The sequence below is a fragment of the Chaetodon auriga genome, chromosome 9 (genome assembly GCF_051107435.1).
Source record: "Chaetodon auriga isolate fChaAug3 chromosome 9, fChaAug3.hap1, whole genome shotgun sequence".
Classification (NCBI taxonomy): domain Eukaryota; kingdom Metazoa; phylum Chordata; class Actinopteri; order Chaetodontiformes; family Chaetodontidae; genus Chaetodon; species Chaetodon auriga.
Genome location: NC_135082.1, coordinates 29,034,019 through 29,055,362, shown reverse-complemented (window position 1 = coordinate 29,055,362; position 21,344 = coordinate 29,034,019). Strand labels below are relative to the sequence as shown.

Here is a 21,344-nt window from a genome sequence, read left to right as displayed (position 1 = left end):
ATAAACAAAATACATGTCAGGTCAATAGTTAGTTTTCTCATAAGATTACTAGCAACAGTACTTTTTATGGCAGTAGGATTCTTTGGCATTTACTTTTTTATTTATTTATTTATTTTTTGAATCTGTACATATGTACATATACATAGTTGTTTTTTCTATTCTGCATACTTGCTGGCTGTAATGACTAAATTTCCCTGTGTGGGGTCAATAAAGTCTTATCTCTTTAGGGTTGTCTCTGTGCAGCTGTTCCTAATAAAGTGGACCTAAAAATGTTCAAATCAGCTCCAACATTCTAAAGCACCAATAAGATTACTGTTATTATTACAGTATAACACATTATTATTATTATTATTATTATTATTATTATTATTATTATTATTATTATTATTATTATTATTATCGAATCAGAATATCAGCAAAATGTTTTTCAGATTTCTTAGTTTATATTTCAGCTGATCATTTACAGGAATTATCAGAATCATTTCATTAAATTATCAATTAATACATTACGATTAATTAATAGATTAATTAATTATCAATAGACTGTTTGACTTTAATTTACCAAAACTTCTGCACAATGAAACATAAAAGGAAACATCATCACAGCACATTGATGTTATTAGAATATTTTGTATAGTTTTTACCTTCTTTGGTTTGTTGAGCCACTTCCTGATTTTATTCATCGCTGCTGAAAATCTCTCGTTTCCCCTTTACACTCTGACACTGAGCTCTACCTGTGCAGGTAGACAGGAGGTGGGCGGGCTTTCACACAGTTGCACAGTTATAATTTGACACCTGATGCGACAGAGTCCAGGTGATCCCTGTCCCTGTCAGTGAAAGCAGGTGTTGAAGGTCCTCCATCAATAACCAATGAACACTCATCAATAACTGATGATCAAACTGAGTACTTCAACAGAGTAAATTACACTGACTTGAACAACAGATTGTAATCTGATATAAATATTAATAATGCAATATGAATATATATGATGAAATCTAGGATTATTTCTGGTTGTCTGTGGAGAAGATGAAGACAGTTTCCAGTATTTTACAGAAAAGCAGAGAGATGAATGCAGTTTGGTGAAGAGGAGGAAAAAACATCAGTCCGAAGTGTTTTATTGGCTAAATGTAGAGCGCCCGGAGGAAAATTCAATGAATTTCACTTCTAAGTTAGAGAGAGAGAGAGTGAGTCTGAGGGAGTGAGTGAGTGAGTGTGTGTGTGTGTGTGTGTGTGTGTGTGTGTGTGAGAGAGAGAGAGAGAGAGAGAGAGAGAGAGAGAGAGAGAGAGAGTGTGTGTATGCTGGGTATATAAGTAATACGGTAAATATGTCGCATCAGAGCTGCATGTAGTAGTAGTAGTAGTAGTAGTAGTAGTGATCCAGTAGGTGGCGGTAATTAACCTATAAACTGTGAAGAGAGGGAAGAAGTACAAGAAGAAGAAGAAGAAGAAGAAGAAGAAGCAGCAGGAGGAGCAGGAGCAGCAGCAGCAGCAGCAGCAGCAGCAGAAGAAGCAGAAGAAGAAGAAGAAGAAGAAGAAGAAGAAGAAGAAGGAGGAGGAGGAGGGGGAAGAGGAGGAAGAGGAAACATTAGCATCAGCTGCTCGGCGGGAATAAATCAGTCAGTTTATGTTTAGGCTGTAATGTCTGTGAACGTCAATGCAGCCGTTAAACCCGTTAAACCACACAGCGGCTAACTGCTAACAGGAGAGAAAACAGACCGACGGTGAGTGAAGATCTGCTGACTGGTCGATGCTAACCGCTAACTGTTGGTACCGGTATTGTGTAAAAAAAAACCAAAAACGTATATCTCCGTCGGTCCTTTGACCTCCGATTAAAACTCGAATTACTTTTTTTAAATAACGTTAATTATCAGAGATTACTGCGACAGGAGACACTTTATGAAGGGGAACAGATTTGAGCACCACACCTGCTACTGCCGGCTGCGAGCTAGCTGAGTGCTAACGTCAGTGTGTTTGATTTTAACTAACGAGATGTATGCTGTGTGGTTGTTTAGCATGATGCTAACAGAACCGCCAGGTGTGTTCTGTTAGCATGATCCTAATAGAACCGTCAGGTGTGTTAGTTTGATGCTAACAGAACCGTCAGGTGTGTTCAGGGCTTCATGTTTACAGTCAGACAGATGAAACTCACTTATCTTAGTGTTTGTTTCTCCATCTGTGGATGGACTCTGCTGTGACACAGAGGTCTGCTGTGTTTATGTACAAATACTACCATTTACTACCATATATTCAAGTATGCATATACAATTATTATATAGTGATATTATTCTTAAGTATTTTCTTATTATTAGTCATATTTCTATCATTATCATAGCTGTTGTTGTTGGTTTGCATCTCTGTCTCTGTGACGGCCGCCCACCCACAGCCTGGTTCTGCTCAAGGGTTCTTGCTGTCAGAGGAGGATTTTCCTCGTCATGTCTGCTTCCTGTTAAAGGAGGAATTTCCTCATCGTGTCTGCTCTTTGGGGAATTATTTCGTCTCTGTAGATTAAAGAGTTTGGTACTACAAAGGCAGATTAATGGTTTAACAGGTATGTTGAGCCCACAGCCAGATATTGGATTTTCTTTTTTAACCTGGCTAGCTCTTCATGGTAACTGATGCTGCACACCTGCTCTGGACAGGTTCTGTCTGTAGGGAGCCTACATACCTTCAGGTCACGTCGACGCTTTAGATTTAACAGAGCAGATCATTTGTTCAGCAGAACGCTGATAAGAAAATCGATTAGTCAGTTGGATTTTATCACAGATGATATTCACCCAGTAACACTGATTTCACTCTGACTTGCCCAAAAACTAAAGTGATTCCCTCGTATATCTTCATTCAGACCTGAAAGTATTTCCTGCGTTCAGTGTTTCAACACGTTTTTTCGGGTCCTGTTGTGTTTTTATGCCATTCTTTTCATCTGTTGATGCTGGTGCTTGTTGGCGGGATGAGCGAGGTCCTAAAGTGTGCAATTTTGTTTCATGCGCAGTTGTACGCAGGATTGTCTGAACATGAATGGCAGATCTGTAAGTAAAGTGAGGGCTGGAATGATTTCTGTCTTGTATCTTGGACAAAGAGAATAAACTGAAAACGTCAGATATGACATGAATGCTTCAGTCCAGTCAGCACAAAGGTTCAGTCCACAAGGTCCGCCCCCCCCAACGTTGAATTGACTATCTGATCCATCTGTCTCTGTCTCCTCTGCAGCGTCTTCAGTCTCGACATGAGCAGCTCTGTAAGTTTTCTTCTTCTTCTGTTTCAATGATGTAAAGTTCAGTTTCTGTCAAAGTCGTCTTTACTCAGATCTGACCTGAGGTCAGTGCTTCTGAGTGTCGCCTTGAGATGTTTTCACAAAGCAGCTGAGTGGGAAGGATGACATCATGATGACATCACATTTCATGAGTGAGCTGATTGGTTGACTGGTCTGTGTCAGAGATTGTGAAATAAATATTGACTCATGTTCAGGAACAGAAGTCTTAAATGGAACGAAATGGCATTTAATTAATTTGAACATGTGTTTTCATAATTTCATCAAGTGTTTAATAGATTTTATCTGACGGCTTAATTCAACATCAATTTAATGCATCAATCAACTTTGTTTAGAGGTGAAATATATAATATGGAAGTCAGAATTTTAGTTTAAAACATTCCCAGATTAAAATTACAAATTCTATTTGAACTTAAACGAGCTCCATAGAAACAAACTCATCAAACCGTCTTTTTAGCAGCTGTTCTGGAGTTACATGTTAAAATATTCCACCTCTAAATGCTGCTTCTCCTTGCCCGTAATGGCCGCCCTCTGGACACCCGTTAGCTGATGGCTGCACGGCTAACTGAGCTAACTGTCACTAGCTTACAGCAGTGCGGTTAGCGATGAATATATAAAGATGAATGAAAATAAAAGTAAGATCTTTGCAGCCATTCAAACGTTATCTTTGGTGGATCCTCCGAGCTCTTAGTGATCTTTCTGAGCTCTTCATCTCTACAGAGGGAGCAGCTACTCTTCACAGAGTCCGCCATGTTGCATTGCCATGCTTCTACAGGAGCCCACAACGGACAAACCAAACACTGACTCCACAGAAGGACTTAAGTGTTTTTTCTGAGTTTCTTGGTCACCGTAGGGAGGGAGAGGAAGGGGAGGTCAAGTGGTTGCAATCTGCACTGTCAGCAGCAGACTGCAGCAGGTGACTCAGACAGACAGGAGAAAGCTGTCACCTGTTCAGGTGAATGAAGCCCAACCCACTGCTGTGATGTCATGAGTCTGTGATATGATGTGTGTGTGTTTAGGCTCAGAGGAAGAGGACCACAGGAAGTCCTCTGGTTTCAAGACCCAGCACCAAGACCAGCAGAGGGGCTAATGCTAACAGAGCAGCTAGGAGAGCGGCTAACAGGACAGCTAACAGACCATCTAACAGACCAGCTAACACTAGCAGGACGTCTGCTGGTGACCCTGCCCCCCCCACAGAGACCATCGATGTGATGGACAACACTGAGGACAGTCAGTACAGATCGGTGCTCTGTTATTGATTAGCATTATCAGATCTGATCAATAATCAATAACTGGTGTGTGTTCAGGTGTGGAGGAGGTGGTGGATCTGACCCGTGAGGGATCAGAAGCTGCAGTGGTCGACCTGACCAACAACGACTCAGTACTGGTAAGAGCTAATACACACTAGTAGTACACACACAGGAAATTTGGGCGATAGGGCCCTAAAATATTATGATGATACTTTGAGGTATTTCTACGCTCACCAGATACTCTGGACGACTCTGCCCTTCTCCGCTGCATCTTCTTACATATTAACGTGGTTTGTTGTTTGTTTGTGGAATCAAAGCCGCTGTGTTCAGAGCTAACGGTATGACGTCATCACGTCAACATGTCTGTATGCTACTCTGATCACGACACGAAGTATTCGATCGTATTACAAATTCTGCAGTATTACTGCGAACGATGACACACAGTACGCAACGAAACGCACAGTTTTGTTGTTCGAGGAAAAAACTGATCAAACTTCTTCTTCTGCTCTTTGTGTTTGTTCTGCTGCGACGGTCAAGCTGCTGGACGAAGGTAAAACTTTATTCTGTCTGAGTTTCAGTCGACATGTTGAAATTAAGGTTCACTGAAGAAACAGTTCAACATTTGTCTGGGTGTCCTCCATCAGGTCCTCAGAACAGCAGAGTCACCACAGGCGAGAGTTACGTCGTCAGCAGCGATGAAGACGAGGACACGCCCTCTGTCCTCAACGCCGCAGTGATGTCATCGCTACACACCAACAGCTCATCCAGGTAATAGACTGATCTGCTGGACCCAGCTAGCGTTGTTTTTAAAGCTTCTGTACAGCAAACAACTGTTTGCCATCTAAAGACGTTAGTGATGGCGTCCTGAGGCGTCCACGGTCCTTTTGGCAGCCGGGCCGGCAACGCATGCATGTTACTGCATATATATATAAATGTCTGTGTGTGTGTGTGTGTATAAACCCTTTAAATCAGCTCCAGGTAATAGACTGCTCCCTGCTAACTACCCGCATGTGTCTCTCTCTGTGCCTCAGGTCGATTCCGGGCACGATCAGCTGTCCCATCTGCCTGGACTCCTACTCTGAGGTGAGACTCAAACATACCTGTCATACACCTGGACAGCAGGTAGGCTCCTGTGCTCTGACTGGCTGGTTGTTCTTTCCTTCACAGATCATAGAGAGCGGCCGTTTGTTTGTGTCCACTAAATGCGGTCACGTGTTCTGCAGCCAGTGTCTGAGAGACGCTCTGACATCATCACACACCTGTCCTACCTGTCGGAAGAGACTGACCCACCGGCAGTACCATCCCCTCTACATCTGACATCATCACACACCTGAGCTGCTGCTTTTTTCAGTGACATCATCAATGACATCATTCAGTTTTTTTGCTGCTGATTTTTTTTTTTTCTGTAGAAACAAAAGACTTTCTGTCAGAGCTGCATTCTGAGTGATAATTGACTTTATTGATTAATGTATATTATTGATCATATTGAATATCTTTGGTATAGTTTATTCTTTAGCTTTCAGCTCAGAATTCTGTTTTTGTTTGTCTGTTTTTTGGGCTGGACCTTGTTTTTTATTGTGGCTGATGAAATGTGTCAAAGTAGAAATAAATTTTATTGAATTCTGTGAAATTTTTTCTGTTTCCATCTGAAACTGAAACGTCATCACAAACAGAGACCAGGTGAGTCAGAGAGCACACAGGTAACCAGGTGTACTTGACGCAAACCAACACCACCAGAAACAGCATGTAGACAAAGCAGGTGACAGCAGCAGGTAGTTGTTCAGTTTAGAGCATCAAACGGTGACGTGGGCTAAACGTCAGCATTGAAAATAAAACTGAAAAAAATTCCACTGAAAAACTGAAACTCTAAAAATGATTTCCAAAATTTTAGACAGGTGTGTGGTGATGTCAGATGGGCGTGGACCTGCAGAGGAGGGGTTTTCTCATTAGTATGCAGATCAGATTATTCATATCATGATGGCTGCTCTTGTCTCCACGGCAACTGTGACAGAAAGCCAAAACTGAAAATGACTGACAGGATAAAGAAACTCGTTGAAAAAAGTAAAATCAGAAGATTGTCTGAAAAACATCAAAATGAAAAAAACATTTTTAATGTCAAATTTTATTTCCAGCGTCACCACTTTGTGAACACATGATGGATGAAGAAGATGAACACATGAAGCTGCTGTCAGTGAACAGTTTGATTATTGATGATTGATTCTTTTTAGAGTCTTGGTTGTATTACAATCATCATGTGCAGTAGTTTACAGAAGTATACAGTTGTATACAACAACAATAAAATACCAAAAATAAAAATACTCTGAATAAAACATATTATTGGATTATAATAACGTAATTAACACTTAAATGTTGCAGCTGGAAAAGATGTTTATTTTATACTTCTGGGTCATTTATTCTATAATTAGAATTATGATTTGTATGAATAATCTCAGAACCAAAAGTATGAAGAAGCAGAAAATGGCAGGAGGGTACTTTAGTAGAGTAACAGAGTAAAAGTATTTAGTTCCATGTTGATTTATTGCTGCTGTTCTATTTAAATTTCACCCTCCAACAGCTGTCGGTGCACAGTGATGCATTATGGGATGTCAGACCCTCCTGTAGTTTTATTGTCTCATCAGTTTGTGTTCATGAGTCACTTCAGATTCTCCACTGCAGGTCATAAGACTGATGACTCACAATCACCGGACACAAGCTCTGATTGGCTGCTGCTCCCATGCAGGGTGATGTCACACCTGAGCAACTTCTAGAACAACAACAAAAACAAGACAAGAGGCTCATAGATCCCAAAATAAAACCGATTTATATCTGAAGTCATGAGCAAAGAGTGACAAACACAGATCAATAACTTTATTGATCCAAATCCCATAAACACAATGAACAGCTGTTTACAAAAATGAAGCAAAGAAATTGTTTTCAGATATTTAAAATCTGTTGTTTTTGTTTCTTTTGAACTAATTTACGTTTTGTAAATACTTTCTCTCACTTGTTTAATGACGTATGATCGAGATTCATGGACATAATATTTATTTGAATTTAATTTTTTCAAAGCTTTCGAAATAGAACCATTTGACCAGAAATCCCAAATGAATATTCCATCTTTACAGAATATCTGATTTTTACGCGTTTGATCTTATTTCTGATCAATATTCTCTAAAGTAAAACATGAAATCGTCCATTAATTCATATTTCTTATTTGTTTTTACTTCTTTACATTTCTGATCTGTTATAGAGCTAAATTGATTTGTTGATTTATTGATTCATATTTAAGCTGTTCTGTCTGATTGAACAACTTATTAATCATTTCACACGTCGCTGTTAAAATTCCAGAGTTTGAACTTGATCAAAAATCCTCCATCGTGTCTCTCGTAACGATGACTCAGCGTTATTTTCTTCAAGACGAACTTCGTTCCGGTTAAACCTGGTTGGTCAGGTGACTGAGAGGGGGAATTCCATGAAAGTGCAGAGTCACTCCTCGGCTTCTCATTGGTCCGCTGGGCGGGACTCCGTCAGCGGACCAATGAGAGGCCGCGTCAATATTTACTTCTCCTGACGATAGTGACGTTGATCACGGAAGTAAACAGAAGGGAGGCAGAGAGGATTTAAAGCTGCGTCACAAACTTTCTCACTTTGAGTGTCTGGAAGTCGAAGTCTGGTTCGGTCTGGTTCATAATCTGCCGCGTGCCCAGTACCTGGAACGACATGTCGGTGACGGTGAAGGCCTACCTGTTGGGCAAAGACGAGTCGGTGAAAGAGGTCCGGAGGTTCGCTGTGGATCAGGACGTTTCCTGCAGTTTCGAGTATCTGAGCACGAAAACCGCAGGAGTGTTCAGTAATCTGAAGAACAACGGCTTCAACATGTACTACAGAGGTACGAAGCAAAACTCTTCAAAATACTCTAAATATCCGACAGACTGGGGGGCACGTCAGTAGAAAAAGTTCAGCTTCAACATTTCATTAAGTTCTAAATGTAAAAACATGACATGATCAACGTGAAGTCCTTCAGCCCGAGCTAAAATCAGCTGTTTATTAGGGGGAGTTCTGCACAGTGAAATCAGTTCAGGTGTTTGAGACAAACCCCCCAAAATGATGCTTTAAATAGAAGCTACAAGTTCTGTATGAACTCAGGTGTGCCCACTGACACCTGCTGGGGGGGGGGTCAGCTCACGTGAACTTTATTCCGTTCATGTTCACTTGACAGCTGCATGATTTTCTATTGAAAATGTAAAAACTTGGAAATTAACTACCTGAAACAAACATGAGTTAAATGTCACTTGATGATCATGATGATGATGATGTGTGCATATTTCAGATGAAGATGGAGACCTGGTGGCGTTTTCCTCTGATGATGAGCTGATGATGGGTCTGGCCTGCATGAAGGACTCCACCTTCCGCCTCTTCATCAAAGGTAGAAACACACAACCTGACCTGAATGTCACCTTCATCACTGATAAAGGAGGGAAGGAAAAAAAATTTGGGAGGAAACTTTTTTTTTTTAGAGACTAGCTTTTATTCTCAAAGTCCAATTACAACACAGAATCAGTGTAACATGACAAGATGTCAAGAAACATTTTTTAAAATGATTTAATCAAAACTGTGACAAAGTGCAAACTTTGTTTTTAATAAAGTTTGATTGAACTCTTTCAGAAAAGAAGGAGCACCGTCGAGACTTTCCTCTTCACGCCTTCCCTCCGTTCATCTTTGGCCACCCTCCTCCTCCGCCACCCGGAGCTCCTCAGGCCCCACCCCCTCACATGACCCCGCCCCCCGCCCTCCACCCTAACGTCACCTGTGATGGATGTGACGGTCCCGTGGTGGGAACTCGCTTCAAGTGTTCGGTTTGTCCGAACTACGACCTGTGCTCCACCTGCCAGGCTCGAGGGACGCACACTGAGCATGCTCTGCTGCCCATCTGGCACCCACTGCAGGTGAGGGGCAACAACCCTGACCCAACAACTCAATGACCCAACGACCCAATGATCCAGTGACCCAACAACCCTGACCCAACGACTCAATGACCCAACGACCCAGTGACCCAACGACCCAATGATCCAGCGACCTAACAACCCTGACCCAACGACTCAATGACCCAACGACCCAATGATCCAGCGACCCAACAACCCTGATCCAACGACCCAACGACCCAACAACCCAATGATCCAATGACCCTGAAGCTGATGAGATGAGCCTGACGTATTTGTTCCATCACAGTTAGACAAGTGGAAGCTTTACTGTTCTGACTCATTCAACCGGTTTAATTCAGCATTGTGAATGTTTTTCATTTTCAGCTGATTTTTGACATAAAGATCAATAATTTAAATATAAATTGGAACTGTAAGAACTGTTTCCTCTGTAATTAATACAAAATGACATCACTGTTTTCAGAAAACATCTGTGAGATGATGATGATGATGATGAAGGTGCAGAGAAACTACAGAGCAGATTTTGTGTGACATCAGTGGTGGGCGTGGGCAGATATTTGACCTGTGACTGTCGGGATGTTTTGGTGAACTGTCCCTTTACTGTCTGCTGCAGTGGTTTCCTCGGGGGAAGTGGATGAAGAGGATGAGACACTGCATGTGGAACCAGAACCTGAGCCATGCTCAGAACCTGAGTGCAGACCAGGACCAGGACCAGGACCAAGATCAGCCTGGATCCTCCAGACCTTCTGCTGGAGGCAGCGCCCCTTCTGGTCAGTGTTAGAAACTCTGTTATAACAAGTTTGTAATTCTCAGTTTCTTTGAAAACTGAAGTCAATAAACTGATAAATGAACGTTCTAATGATCATGAATAATTGTTCATCATTAATGACATCATCAGTGACCTCTGACCTCTCTCTGTAGCCTCTCAGGCCAATGTAGACTTCCTGAAGAACATCGGCGAGGGCGTGGCGGCCATGTTGAGCCCGCTGGGTGAGTGATGTCACTGTCAACACCTGAGATCAGTCCAGGTTTCTGATTGGCAGCTGTTTGCTGTGAGTGAACAGGTGCAAGGTAGTGATGTCATGTGTGTGTACAGGTATCGACGTGGACATCGATGTGGAACACGAGGGCCAGAGGACGAAGGTGAGCCCTCCCTCTCAGAGTGGGGGGGTGGAAAGAGACATGGAGACGGGCGGAGCCAGTGGTGAGGGTGGAGCCAACAATGGGGGCGGGGTCAGTAGTGAGGGTGGAGCTGACAGTGAAGGCGGAGCCAGCATGGGGTCAAAGGTCAGTTGATCATGAACTTCCAAAGCTGTGACTCAAAATGTAACTTTTCAATTACTTCCAAGGCTTTTTAAAGATGTTTCAAGACTCTGCAGTGGCCCTGTAACCTCAGCAGCGTTTTACAAATAAAGTTGACACAGTTCAGTTTTTTATTGTCCTGGTGATGGACACTATTCTCCCACAATGCACTGCACACAGGAGGTGATGATCATCAGTTAAGAATCTCTTTACTGACAGTGAGAAGTACCAATAATCAATATCTCATATGTACGTTTATCAGTTCTATAATGAAAGTCATTTGTGTAAAGGAACAAAATAAGTTTGATTATTAATTTATTTATATTTTATTGATCTTTGATGTGACATCAGCAGCATCTCTAATGCCTAGCCAATCAGAAAGGGTGGGAGGGGCTGATCTGTAGTCCAGGGGTCGATCTCCATCTCTCTGACAAACACCTGCTCAGACACACAGGAAGCAGTTCTCCTGGCAGAATGTGTGTGTTGAATAATCCAGATTATGAGTGTGACGTCTTTATCAGATTAACGTTTCAGAGAAATTCAAACAACGCCAATATCAATAATGAAAGTTAATGATGGAAATAAGAGATCAAGAAAAGAAAAATGTCACCAGTGAATAACTGATATTCAATTGGGCCTGGGGGGGCTGTGGCTGGTACCTCAGGTTCACCTGCTAAAGTCTGACTGTGTTACCGTGGAAACGAAGCAGCTGGTTCATTAGTCCGGTCTAAATCTAAACCTGGTCCTGCTCAGACCATCGTAACAGGTGAATCTGCCCCTCAGGTGTGCAGAGACTCCGATGAGGAGTGGACTCACCTGAGCCCCCGAGAGGTGGACCCCTCTACTGGAGAGCTGCAGTCCCTCCAGCCAAGGGACCAGAACCAGGTCTTCCCGCCAGAAGAGCAGGGTCCAACAGGTCTGAAGGAGGCTGCTCTGTACCCCCACCTGCCCCAAGGTAAGACCACATCTTCCCCTGATCTGTGGGATTCTTGTGCACAATGTCCCTGCTGACCTCTGACCCCCCTCACAGAGGCCGACCCCCGCCTGGTGGAGTCTCTGTCTCTCATGCTGTCGATGGGCTTCACCGATGAAGGCGGCTGGTTGACTCGTCTCCTTCAGGCCAAAAACTTCGACATTGGCGCAGCACTCGATGCCATCCAGTACGCCAAACAGCCCCGCCCACACCAGCCCTGATGTCATCATGATGTCACTGCTGACACATCATCTATACTAAACCAATGACATCGAAGCATGATTTATACGCCCTGTTGTTTCCTGTAATCCAAATTTCTAATCTGTCATCTGATTACTGTTACTAATCAATACTTTGTCTCATTAATCAATACTTTAACTGACTGATTGATTACTGTGCACTTTCTTTTTACTGATGTTGCTGTCCTGTCTTAATCTGAATAATAAAAACATGCAGAACTGAGCCTGTTGGACTTATTAAACTTTAATCTCGTCTGATCAGTAAATCTGTTCATTTAGCCCATTTTGGTATTGAACAGTCAGAATATACAAAGGAGGAGAAATACTGCAAAAAGTGCAAGTATAGTAGTAAAGTAAGTAAAAGTATAAAACTACAGTAAAATCATGGTAGACAGAATACATTCAGTGAATGGATCAATATTTCATTCAGAGCGATTGATCGATTCATCGCCTGGTTTACAACTTGTCAGCTGTCAGAAACTCGTCAAAGCTGAAGTCCTCACCGCTCTCAAACATGGAGGAAACAGGAAGCAGGGGGCGGGGCTGGGTGGGGGGCGGGGTCTGATGGATGATGTCATTACAGAACAGCGAGGCACCTCCACCCACCGACTGAGTCCCACTGAGCGAAGGCTCCTCCCTCTCCTCATTCACCTGACAGTCAGAACGGAGGAAACACGCCCACCTGGTCAATGAGCCGCCACTCACACTGGTAGCATTCATGCTCTTCTTACTGGGAGGACTGGTGTGGTTCAGACTGGTGGGTCTGGTTGTGGCTGAGGGTCTGACAGGGTTCTTCGTTAGTCTGGACCAATTTGACTGTAGATGAAAGTCAGAATGTTAAATTGATCGTTTAAAGGAAAAGTCCAACATGTTCTGTGGAGCTGGAGTCTATTGTCACACACCTGTACCTGACTGTGACATCATCATCATCATCATCATCATCATCATCATCATCATCATCATCACACCTGCACCTGACTGTGACATCATCATCATCATCATCATCACACCTGCACCTGACTGTGACATCATCATCATCATCATCACACCTGTACCTGACTGTGACATCATCATCATCATCACACCTGCACCTGACTGTGACATCATCATCATCATCACACCTGTACCTGACTGTGACATCATCATCATCATCATCATCACACCTGTACCTGACTGTGACATCATCATCATCATCATCACACCTGCACCTGACTGTGACATCATCATCATCATCACACCTGTACCTGACTGTGATATCATCATCATCATCATCATCATCATCATCACACCTGCACCTGACTGTGACATCATCATCATCACACCTGTACCTGACTGTGACATCATCATCATCATCATCATCATCATCATCATCATCATCATCATCACACCTGTACCTGTACGTTCACACCCAAAAATATTAATTTACTGATTTATTAACAGCTGTGACTCAAACCTCTGCTGGTTGATGTGGAAAAGCACGCAGATACTAAACTGTTAGCTTAGCTTAGCTTAGCTTAGCAGAGACTCCACCTCTGTCACTTAACTAACAGGAAGTCCAGTGACATAAGTTTGTCAGTGGTAATGTTGTCAGTGATGTCAGCATGTCACCTGTTCAGGTGTCTGACCGTCCTCTCTTCCGTCTGTCCATCCTCTTCCTCGCTTCCACTTCCTGTCAGACAACAGGAAGGTTAAAAATCATGGCGTATGTTTAACTGTGTGTTCATTTTGTTCCTGGAAGAAAATGCGTTTGATGAGTCATGTCAAACTTTGGCACATTTATCCAATCAGAAGAGTTGTTCTGCCTCTGAGTCAAGAGGCCTGCCTCCTTCCTCTCGTCTATTCCTGTCTTCTTGTGAAACGTCATCGCTCATTCTGAGCTCAGCTGGAAACTAAATTGTGTCTGTGATGAGAGATAAAATTTGACTTTTTTAACATGCATTTCATAAAACACGGCCCGCCTCTCACAGGTATGTTGACTGACAGGTAGGTGGCCTCGGCCTGTAACAACTCAACACTCTCTCAAGTCACACCTGTCAATCACGCCGTTGCCATGGAGCTGCTGCTCGTCTGTCAAAACGCGCTCCTCTTCCTCCTCCGCTGGCTCCGCCTCCTCTGGTGCATCCAGGTATTTGCTCCAGCAGCTCACCTGAGTCTGGGTCACCTGGAAGCAACCGGACAGAAACAGAGCTCAGAGTACGAACATGTTTCAGAACACTAAACCAGAAAAACTGTGTGTGTGTGTGTGCGCGTGTGTGAGGTGTCACCTGGTCGGCTCGGTGCTTCTCAGGCTCCCCGTCTTCCTCAACCTGCATCCTATTAACAACCATCAGAGCATCAGAATACCCGAGTAAGTAAAGAGCTGTTCTCACCTGTATATCCAGGTGAGAACAGCTGAACAGGATCTTCGGCATGTTTCATGTGAACAGTAAGTGAGCGAGCTAAAGTGAGAGTGGAATGTTCTTCCAGCGCCGTCATTTGATGATGTCATTAATGATGTTTGGATTTATCGTCTCCACCTGTGGGCAGGTGTGGACATTCTCTTCACTTATAAAGTACAAAGGTTTGAGTGACAGGATTCTCTGGACCAGGAACAAAGTAATTCCTCACGACACACAGCGATGTGAGCGTGGGCGTCAGAAGCTCGTGTGCAATGCATCCTGGTACATGAAAGTGCTGCCAGTGCAGCTGTGGGAGGAGGAGAACTCGTAATTTTGGACAATGCACATGCTGAAGAATTTATTGCTTCAGTCGACTACATTTGCCATCAAAACTGATTGGACGTCCACATGAAACGTGGCGAAATGTCCCCTGAAGGCTGATGGACGTTTGTTTTAAAGGAGCTACGTGTGTTGCAGGAGAGGTTGGTTACTTTAGCAGCTGGATGTTGTGCTCCTGCTCCTCCATCAAGGCTCCTCTCATGGCATTCAGCTTCTGAACATGGCGTCTGCAGTCGGCCCCAGAGCCCCGCCCAAACTCCTGTCAACCAATCAGCACACAGTCCAATGGGGTGACACAGGTAATAACATGTTCTGTCTTCACAACTCTGACGACTTGCTGACAGCAGTCCTGTGGTTGTGACCTCACGTTTACAGAGTTTTACTGCTGTTTTCATTGTTTTACATCATCATTGTATTAGAAAACAAGACATTTGGAGACTCTGAGGAACTCTGACAGGCATTTTTGATTATTTTCTGATATCTTATAGACTCATGATTCACCCATGAATAGAGAAAATAATTAACAAATTGTTGTGATCTGCACGTTTAGATATTAACAGATATTAACTGCATCAATATCAATAAAATCATCAATATGAATTCATAATTATGGCACACCACCCTGAGATCAGGGACCAAAAACCAGCTGACCTTCAGCAGCGACTGTTTCTCTCCACACAATTTGCATGTCCACCTGTTCGCCTTCTTCACCTGACAGAAAAAACACAGCATGGGATCAATAAAGTTATATATCTTAATTAATTCTTTCTCATAACAATATATCTGATGCATCACACAGATATCACTGAAAGCTCATTTTCATGTCGCCTGCAGGGAGGTGAACAATAACAAACATGACATCATTCATCGCTCATCAGCATGTACACATCCCGGACAGCAGGGTTAAACATGGACAATGTTTCAGTATCAGAATGAGCTCTTTCTGACAGTCAGTCTGTATTTTTGATGGCAAACTAATCTTAACAAAGACTAAAAGGGAATTTCTGGTTCAAAGACGATCCTTCATGACAAGGCTGAAGCAAAGCTCTTTCATATTATGAGATCATTCGAGTCTCACAGCCGACTGCTCTGTACATTTCAACAACACCACGTCGACCGCTTTAAATAGTGTCGTTCCACTAAAGGTTTAAGAGCTCGACTGACAGAATCCCAGCTTTAATGAGATGAAGAGAATGAGAAAGAGAAAGAACACACACTAAGAGCCCGACTGCCTGTAACAAACCAACACGTCTGACAAGAAAGGACTACTTTTCCAAGATGATTACAGAGCATTCTGGGAACTCTAGAATATTACTCTTTACTACTGACCATCTGCTCAGTGCTGCCCCCATCTGTCCACAGGTCTCTACATCAAACTGTGAAGAACTTCATCGTTATTCAAGAACAAAATAAGCTCAATCAGAGGCAGCATTGCTGCTGAGGTGAACACAGATGAGTTCAACAAGCTGTAAAAAACATGGGACCTTTTGCACACCACAATTCAACATGATGCAAAACTCCAGCTGCTCACACTTGCAACTACCTGCTTCTGCACACTGAGCCACTCCTTTATGTGACGTGACGTTGAAAAAAATGTTTTTAGGAGCTTTGCTCAATGTCACCCAAATTCCTCCTGAGATGCAGTTCATTAAAGATTTGTAAGGTAGCCCTTACATGGCCCAGAGGTGTGTTTGGGTCATTGTTGGATGGCATGTCGCTGCAGCAGCCATGCTGGTTAAGGGTGCCTTGAATTTTGAATAAATCACCAACAGTGTCACCAGCAAAGCACCTCCACACCATCACACCTCCTCCTCCATGCTTCACGGTGGGAACCACACATGTAGAAACCATTCACTCACCTTTTCTGTGTCTCACAAAGACGTGGCCGGTGGATCCAAAAATGTCAAATTTGGACTTATCAGAGGAAAGGACAGATTTCCACTGGTCCATTCCTTGTGCTTCCTGGTCCGAGCGATTCTCTTCTTCTTCGTGGTCTTCCTCAGAAGTAGCTTCTTTGCAGCAATTCGACCATGGAGGCCTGATTCCAGCAGTCTCCTCTGAACAGTTCACGTTGAGATGTGTCTGCTACTTGAGCTCTGTGAAGCATTTATGCGGGCTCTAATCTGCTGTTAATTTGCGGTTTCTGACGACGGTAACTCTGATGAATTATCGTCTGCAGCAGAGGCAACTCTTGGTCTTCTTTCCTGTGGCGGGCCTCATGAGAGCCAGTTTCATCATAGTGTTTGATGGTCTTTGTGACTGCACTTGAGGTTATGTTCAAAGCTCTTGAAATTTTCCAGATTGACTGACTTTCATGTCGTACGTAATGATGAACTGTCCTTTCTCTTTACTTAGTTGAGTGGTTCGGATGGTCTCAAACACATTAAGAAGGCAAGAAATTCCAGAAGTTAACTCTTGACAGGGCACACTTGTTCATTGAAAACCCTCCCAGGTGACCTAAGCCCCGTTTACACGTGCACGGACATTCTGAAAAACAGAGACATTTCCCTTCATTTGTGCCCTTAGTTTACACGCAAATGGAGAATTCGCCTCTGAAAATGATGCATTCTAAAAACTCAGGCCAGAGTGGAGATTTTGGAAAACTTTGGTTGCATGTTTGCGTGTAAATGGAGAAAAACCGAGTTTTAGGTAGCCAACATCACATTATATGCCAGAACTTGCACCTGCGCCAAAAGTGCGACCTATGTTTCCATTTTATTGGGCTATGGTGATCATTGGTGCATTCAGAGTAGCAGTTGACCCCCAACAAGAAGAGCCAGTCCACGTCACCGCCAGCGTCGACAGCATACATACACGGGTTAGTGCAGTGTTTCTCAATTCCGGTCCTCGGGCCCCCCTGCCCTGCATGTTTTAGATGTTTCCCTCCTCCACCACAGCTGATTCAAATGATCGGCTCGTCATCAAGCTCTGCAGTAGCTTGATAACGAGCCACTCATTTGAATTGGAGCAGGAAATATCTAAAACATGCAGGGCAGGGGGGCCCGAGGACCGGAATTGAGAAACACTGGGTTAGTTCTCTGAAAACGGACCCGTGTGCACGGAGAGGGTGAAATGTCCGTTTATGAAAATAGCCAGCTATGTGTAAACGTAGCGCAAGAGTGTGCAAAGCTGTCATCAAAGCAAAAGGCAGCTGCTGAAGAATCTAAAATATAAAACATATTCTGGTTTGTTTAACACTTTTTTGTTTACTACATCATTCCATATGTGTTCCTTCACAGTGTGGATGTCTTAAGTATTAAACTACAATGTAGAAAAAAAATAAATAAAGAAAAACCATTGAATGAGAAGGTGTGTCCAAACTTTTGACTGGCACTGTATACATACACACACACACACACACACACACACACACACACACACACACACACACACACACACCTATCTAGCTAGCTAGCTATCTATCTATACATACAGTTATAGTTATTTATGTAATTGTGTTTTAAAAGAGCTTTACAAAACGGTCATTTGCTGCTCTGAATTTGTGCTCTTTTGTCTTCTAAAACACATTAAATTCATTTTCATACTAAGCAAAAAAGAAACCGACACGCTGCTCTTTAACCTGGCTAGCTGTTCAAAGCTGCTGTTAGCCTTTAGCCGGTCTGTTAGCCTTTAGCATGTACTTCAGTTTATCTCGAGTGTATTTGTTACCTGTTGCACCTGGAAGGTCTGACAAGAAAAACACCTGAGGACGTGAAACTCCTGAACCATGACGGACAGATATTAGACGACTCCGGTTCTGATTCTGGTCCCGGTCCTCCAGCTGACTTTTTCCCGGGTCTGATTGAATCTCGGTGACGCCACACCGTACGTCAGAGCGGCGGCAGAGTGACTGTTGTGTTAGAGCAGAGCGCCTCCTGCAGGCCGGAGGACAACAGCACCGATTCTGTTTCTCAAACAATAAACATATTTCCTCCGCGTGCTTCTGAACTTCCTCTTTTACTTTGTTCGTACACTCGGTGCGTATTATTTGATTTAGACTCATTCCATCCAGCAGCTTCATATGAACAGAGGGATTCAGTTTGAATGACGTTGCTGGTTAAATACACCTGAAGAGGTGTTCAGTACGGTGGCCCTGAAGTGCAAAACGCTAACGCAAAAGAGAAAACACGAACGCAAAAAAGAAAACACAAACGCAAAAGAGAAAACACGAACACAAATGAGAAAACACGAACGCAAATGAGAAAACACGAACGCAAAAAAGAAAACACAAACGCAAAAGAGGAAACACGAACGCAAAAAAGAAAACACAAACGCAAAAGAGAAAACACACGCAAAAGAGGAAACACGAACGCAAATGAGAAAACACGAACGCAAAAGAGGAAACACGAACGCAAATGAGAAAACACGAACGCAAATGAGAAAACACGAACGCAAAAAAGAAAACACGAACGCAAATGAGAAAACACGAACGCAAAAAAGAAAACACGAACGCAAAAAAGAAAACACGAACGCAAATGAGAAAACACGAACGCAAAAAAGAAAACACAAACGCAAAAGAGAAAACACAAACACAAATGAGAAAACACGAACGCAAAAGAGGAAACACGAACGCAAATGAGAAAACACAACAACATTAACTCTAACGGAAGAGGTAGGTACCTTCGGGTGGCATGACTTGACGCTGATTGGACGACGTCACTGCCCGTCTCTTTACCAGGAAGTAAACCTACCTCAACGCATCGGTTTCAAAACATGAGCGCGATTGGTGATTCAGACTTAGTTGGTATTATCAAAGAGTACTTTGATGCCGGGCATACATATGACGTCATACTAGATATGCTGTCAACTTTTCACAACATTAAAATAAGTTTGCGTACACTGAAGAGTCGTTTAAAGGAAGCTGGATTGTTCAGGAGACGTCGTCCAGTCAGCGTCAAGTCATGCCACCCGAAGGTACCTACCTCTTCCGTTAGAGTTACTGTTGTTGTGTTTTCTCATTTGCGTTCGTGTTTTCTCTTTTGCGTTCGTGTTTTCTCATTTGCGTTCGTGTTTTCTCTTTTGCGTTCGTGTTTCCTCTTTTGCGTTCGTGTTTTCTCATTTGTGTTCGTGTTTCCTCTTTTGTGTTCGTGTTTTTTCATTTGCGTTCGTGTTTCCTCTTTTGCGTTCGTGTTTTCTCATTTGTGTTTGTGTTTTCTCTTTTGCGTTTGTGTTTTCTTTTTTGCGTTCGTGTTTCCTCTTTTGCGTTCGTGTTTTCTCATTTGTGTTCGTGTTTTCTCTTTTGCGTTTGTGTTTTCTTTTTTGCGTTCGTGTTTTCTCTTTTGCGTTAGCGTTTTGCACTTCAGGGCCACCGTAGGGTTCAGGGACTTCTATACCTATAACCGTGAGCAACATACAGAACCGACTCAATGCAAAAGTAATGATAAAATAAAATAAGATAAAAACAATAAACATGAAGATTGAAGTAGCATTTTATTTAACGGCTGTTACTGTTAAACATGCAGAGAAATTTATTGAGCTGTATGTTTAGATACATAATGTGTGTGTGTTCTGAATGTAATTGATCAGAATAATTAATAAATGTACAACCTGAACTATTACCATTTACACTACATCTCTGTGTATACTGCATTCATTACTTTGCATAGCATTTCCTTTGTAGATAATTATACAAAACTACAAGACCTCTCACCCCCCATGGACGGGGGTCTCTTTCCTCCGTTCAAGGGTTCTGGGGGTTTGGGGGTTCTGTTCCTGGGACTGCGCTCTTCTGGACAGAGACCTCAGATATTGTTCCTGGAATCTGCTGAAGCCTCTCTCCCAGTTTGTGGGTCACTGCCCCAGTGCTCCCATTACCACTGGTACCACTGCTGCCTTTACCCCTCACATCTTCTCTCTTTTCTCCTATTTTAGGTATTTTTCGAGTTTCTTGTGTTCCTTCTCGGATCGCTGCATCTATCACTACTTTATTCTTCTGTTGTTTGTCTATCAACACAATGTCTGGTTGGTTAGCCGCCAACATTTTGTCAGTCTGGATCTGGAGGTCCCACGGGATCTTGGCTCTTCAGGATGTATCTTCATCATGTATTCCTGGATCTTAGTTGTTTCGTCCTGGCCAGTGGCTCTGATGCTCATCAGTTCTCGGCCTCCCTCAGTCCACTTAGCGTACAGTCCCACGGTATTGGACTTGAGGGGAAACCTGCTAAACAAACAACAGAAGAAGGAGCAGTGATAGACGTAGCAAACCTGAGTGACAGCAACATCAAGAAGAAGCAACAAGAGAAAACCAAAGGCTGAAAGAGGAGTTAAAGAAGATGTGGGGAGTAAAAGCAGCAGTGGTGGTACCAGCGGCAACTGAAGGGGCAGTGACCCACAAACTGGGAGAGAGCCTTCAGCAGATAAACAGCATATATATATATGCTATGCATACATATATATATGAGATAAATGAGACCATCATGCATGATATGATTGTACTTTTCAGTTTCATCTCATCTATAACCATAAAACAACAAATCTTAAACAAGTGTAATTCTATTTATTAGAATATAATAACACATATAACAAAGAGCTGATACTGCACACATGAAACCATCTGACACATTTCTGCTTTTTTCATGCGAAATGTGCAGAAAATAAACATGTTGCTGTGGCTGTGTATACTGTATTAAATCAATAAACAGCACAGAAGAAAGT

General features: G+C 42.8%; 3 protein-coding genes across 3 annotated transcripts; 2 read left to right on the top strand and 1 right to left on the bottom strand.

Annotated features, from left to right (window-relative positions):
- The first annotated feature begins 1,487 nt into the window (after positions 1–1,487).
- rnf4 (ring finger protein 4) lies at positions 1,488–6,802 on the top strand. The gene is made up of 8 exons (XM_076738973.1): positions 1,488–1,722; positions 3,209–3,236; positions 4,289–4,499; positions 4,577–4,656; positions 5,057–5,069; positions 5,164–5,287; positions 5,551–5,602; positions 5,687–6,802. The coding sequence occupies exons 2-8, from the start codon at positions 3,225–3,227 to the stop codon at positions 5,834–5,836; spliced, it is 642 nt and encodes a 213-aa protein (XP_076595088.1). The 5' UTR covers positions 1,488–1,722; positions 3,209–3,224; the 3' UTR covers positions 5,837–6,802.
- Positions 6,803–8,099: 1,297 nt separating this feature from the next.
- Positions 8,100–12,196, top strand: sqstm1 (sequestosome 1). Its single transcript, XM_076738970.1, has 8 exons — positions 8,100–8,408; positions 8,850–8,945; positions 9,185–9,465; positions 10,073–10,229; positions 10,381–10,449; positions 10,556–10,746; positions 11,545–11,716; positions 11,792–12,196. Exons 1-8 carry the CDS (start codon positions 8,240–8,242, stop codon positions 11,953–11,955), a joined length of 1,299 nt encoding a protein of 432 aa, XP_076595085.1. The 5' UTR covers positions 8,100–8,239; the 3' UTR covers positions 11,956–12,196.
- An 11-nt stretch (positions 12,197–12,207) lies between these two features.
- mrnip (MRN complex interacting protein) lies at positions 12,208–18,512 on the bottom strand. The gene is made up of 7 exons (XM_076738972.1): positions 18,360–18,512; positions 15,342–15,401; positions 14,843–14,949; positions 14,238–14,286; positions 14,004–14,134; positions 13,582–13,642; positions 12,208–12,789 (listed from the first exon to the last, which is right to left on the bottom strand). Exons 1-7 carry the CDS (start codon positions 18,417–18,419, stop codon positions 12,430–12,432), a joined length of 828 nt encoding a protein of 275 aa, XP_076595087.1. The 5' UTR covers positions 18,420–18,512; the 3' UTR covers positions 12,208–12,429.
- Positions 18,513–21,344: the final 2,832 nt, after the last annotated feature.

Coding starts and splice junctions, on each gene's coding strand:
- rnf4 (XM_076738973.1), top strand. Junction 4,500..4,576: donor GATGGACAACACTGAGGACA/GTCAGTACAGAT, acceptor GTGTGTGTTCAG/GTGTGGAGGAGGTGGTGGAT. Junction 5,288..5,550: donor CACACCAACAGCTCATCCAG/GTAATAGACTGA, acceptor TCTGTGCCTCAG/GTCGATTCCGGGCACGATCA.
- sqstm1 (XM_076738970.1), top strand. CDS start 8,240: ATGTCGGTGACGGTGAAGGCCTACCTGTTGGGCAAAGACGAGTCGGTG. Junction 8,409..8,849: donor CTTCAACATGTACTACAGAG/GTACGAAGCAAA, acceptor TGCATATTTCAG/ATGAAGATGGAGACCTGGTG. Junction 8,946..9,184: donor CTTCCGCCTCTTCATCAAAG/GTAGAAACACAC, acceptor GAACTCTTTCAG/AAAAGAAGGAGCACCGTCGA.
- mrnip (XM_076738972.1), bottom strand. CDS start 18,419: ATGGTTCAGGAGTTTCACGTCCTCAGGTGTTTTTCTTGTCAGACCTTC. Junction 14,950..15,341: donor AGAAACAGTCGCTGCTGAAG/GTCAGCTGGTTT, acceptor ATTGGTTGACAG/GAGTTTGGGCGGGGCTCTGG. Junction 12,790..13,581: donor ACGGTCAGACACCTGAACAG/GTGACATGCTGA, acceptor TTTCATCTACAG/TCAAATTGGTCCAGACTAAC.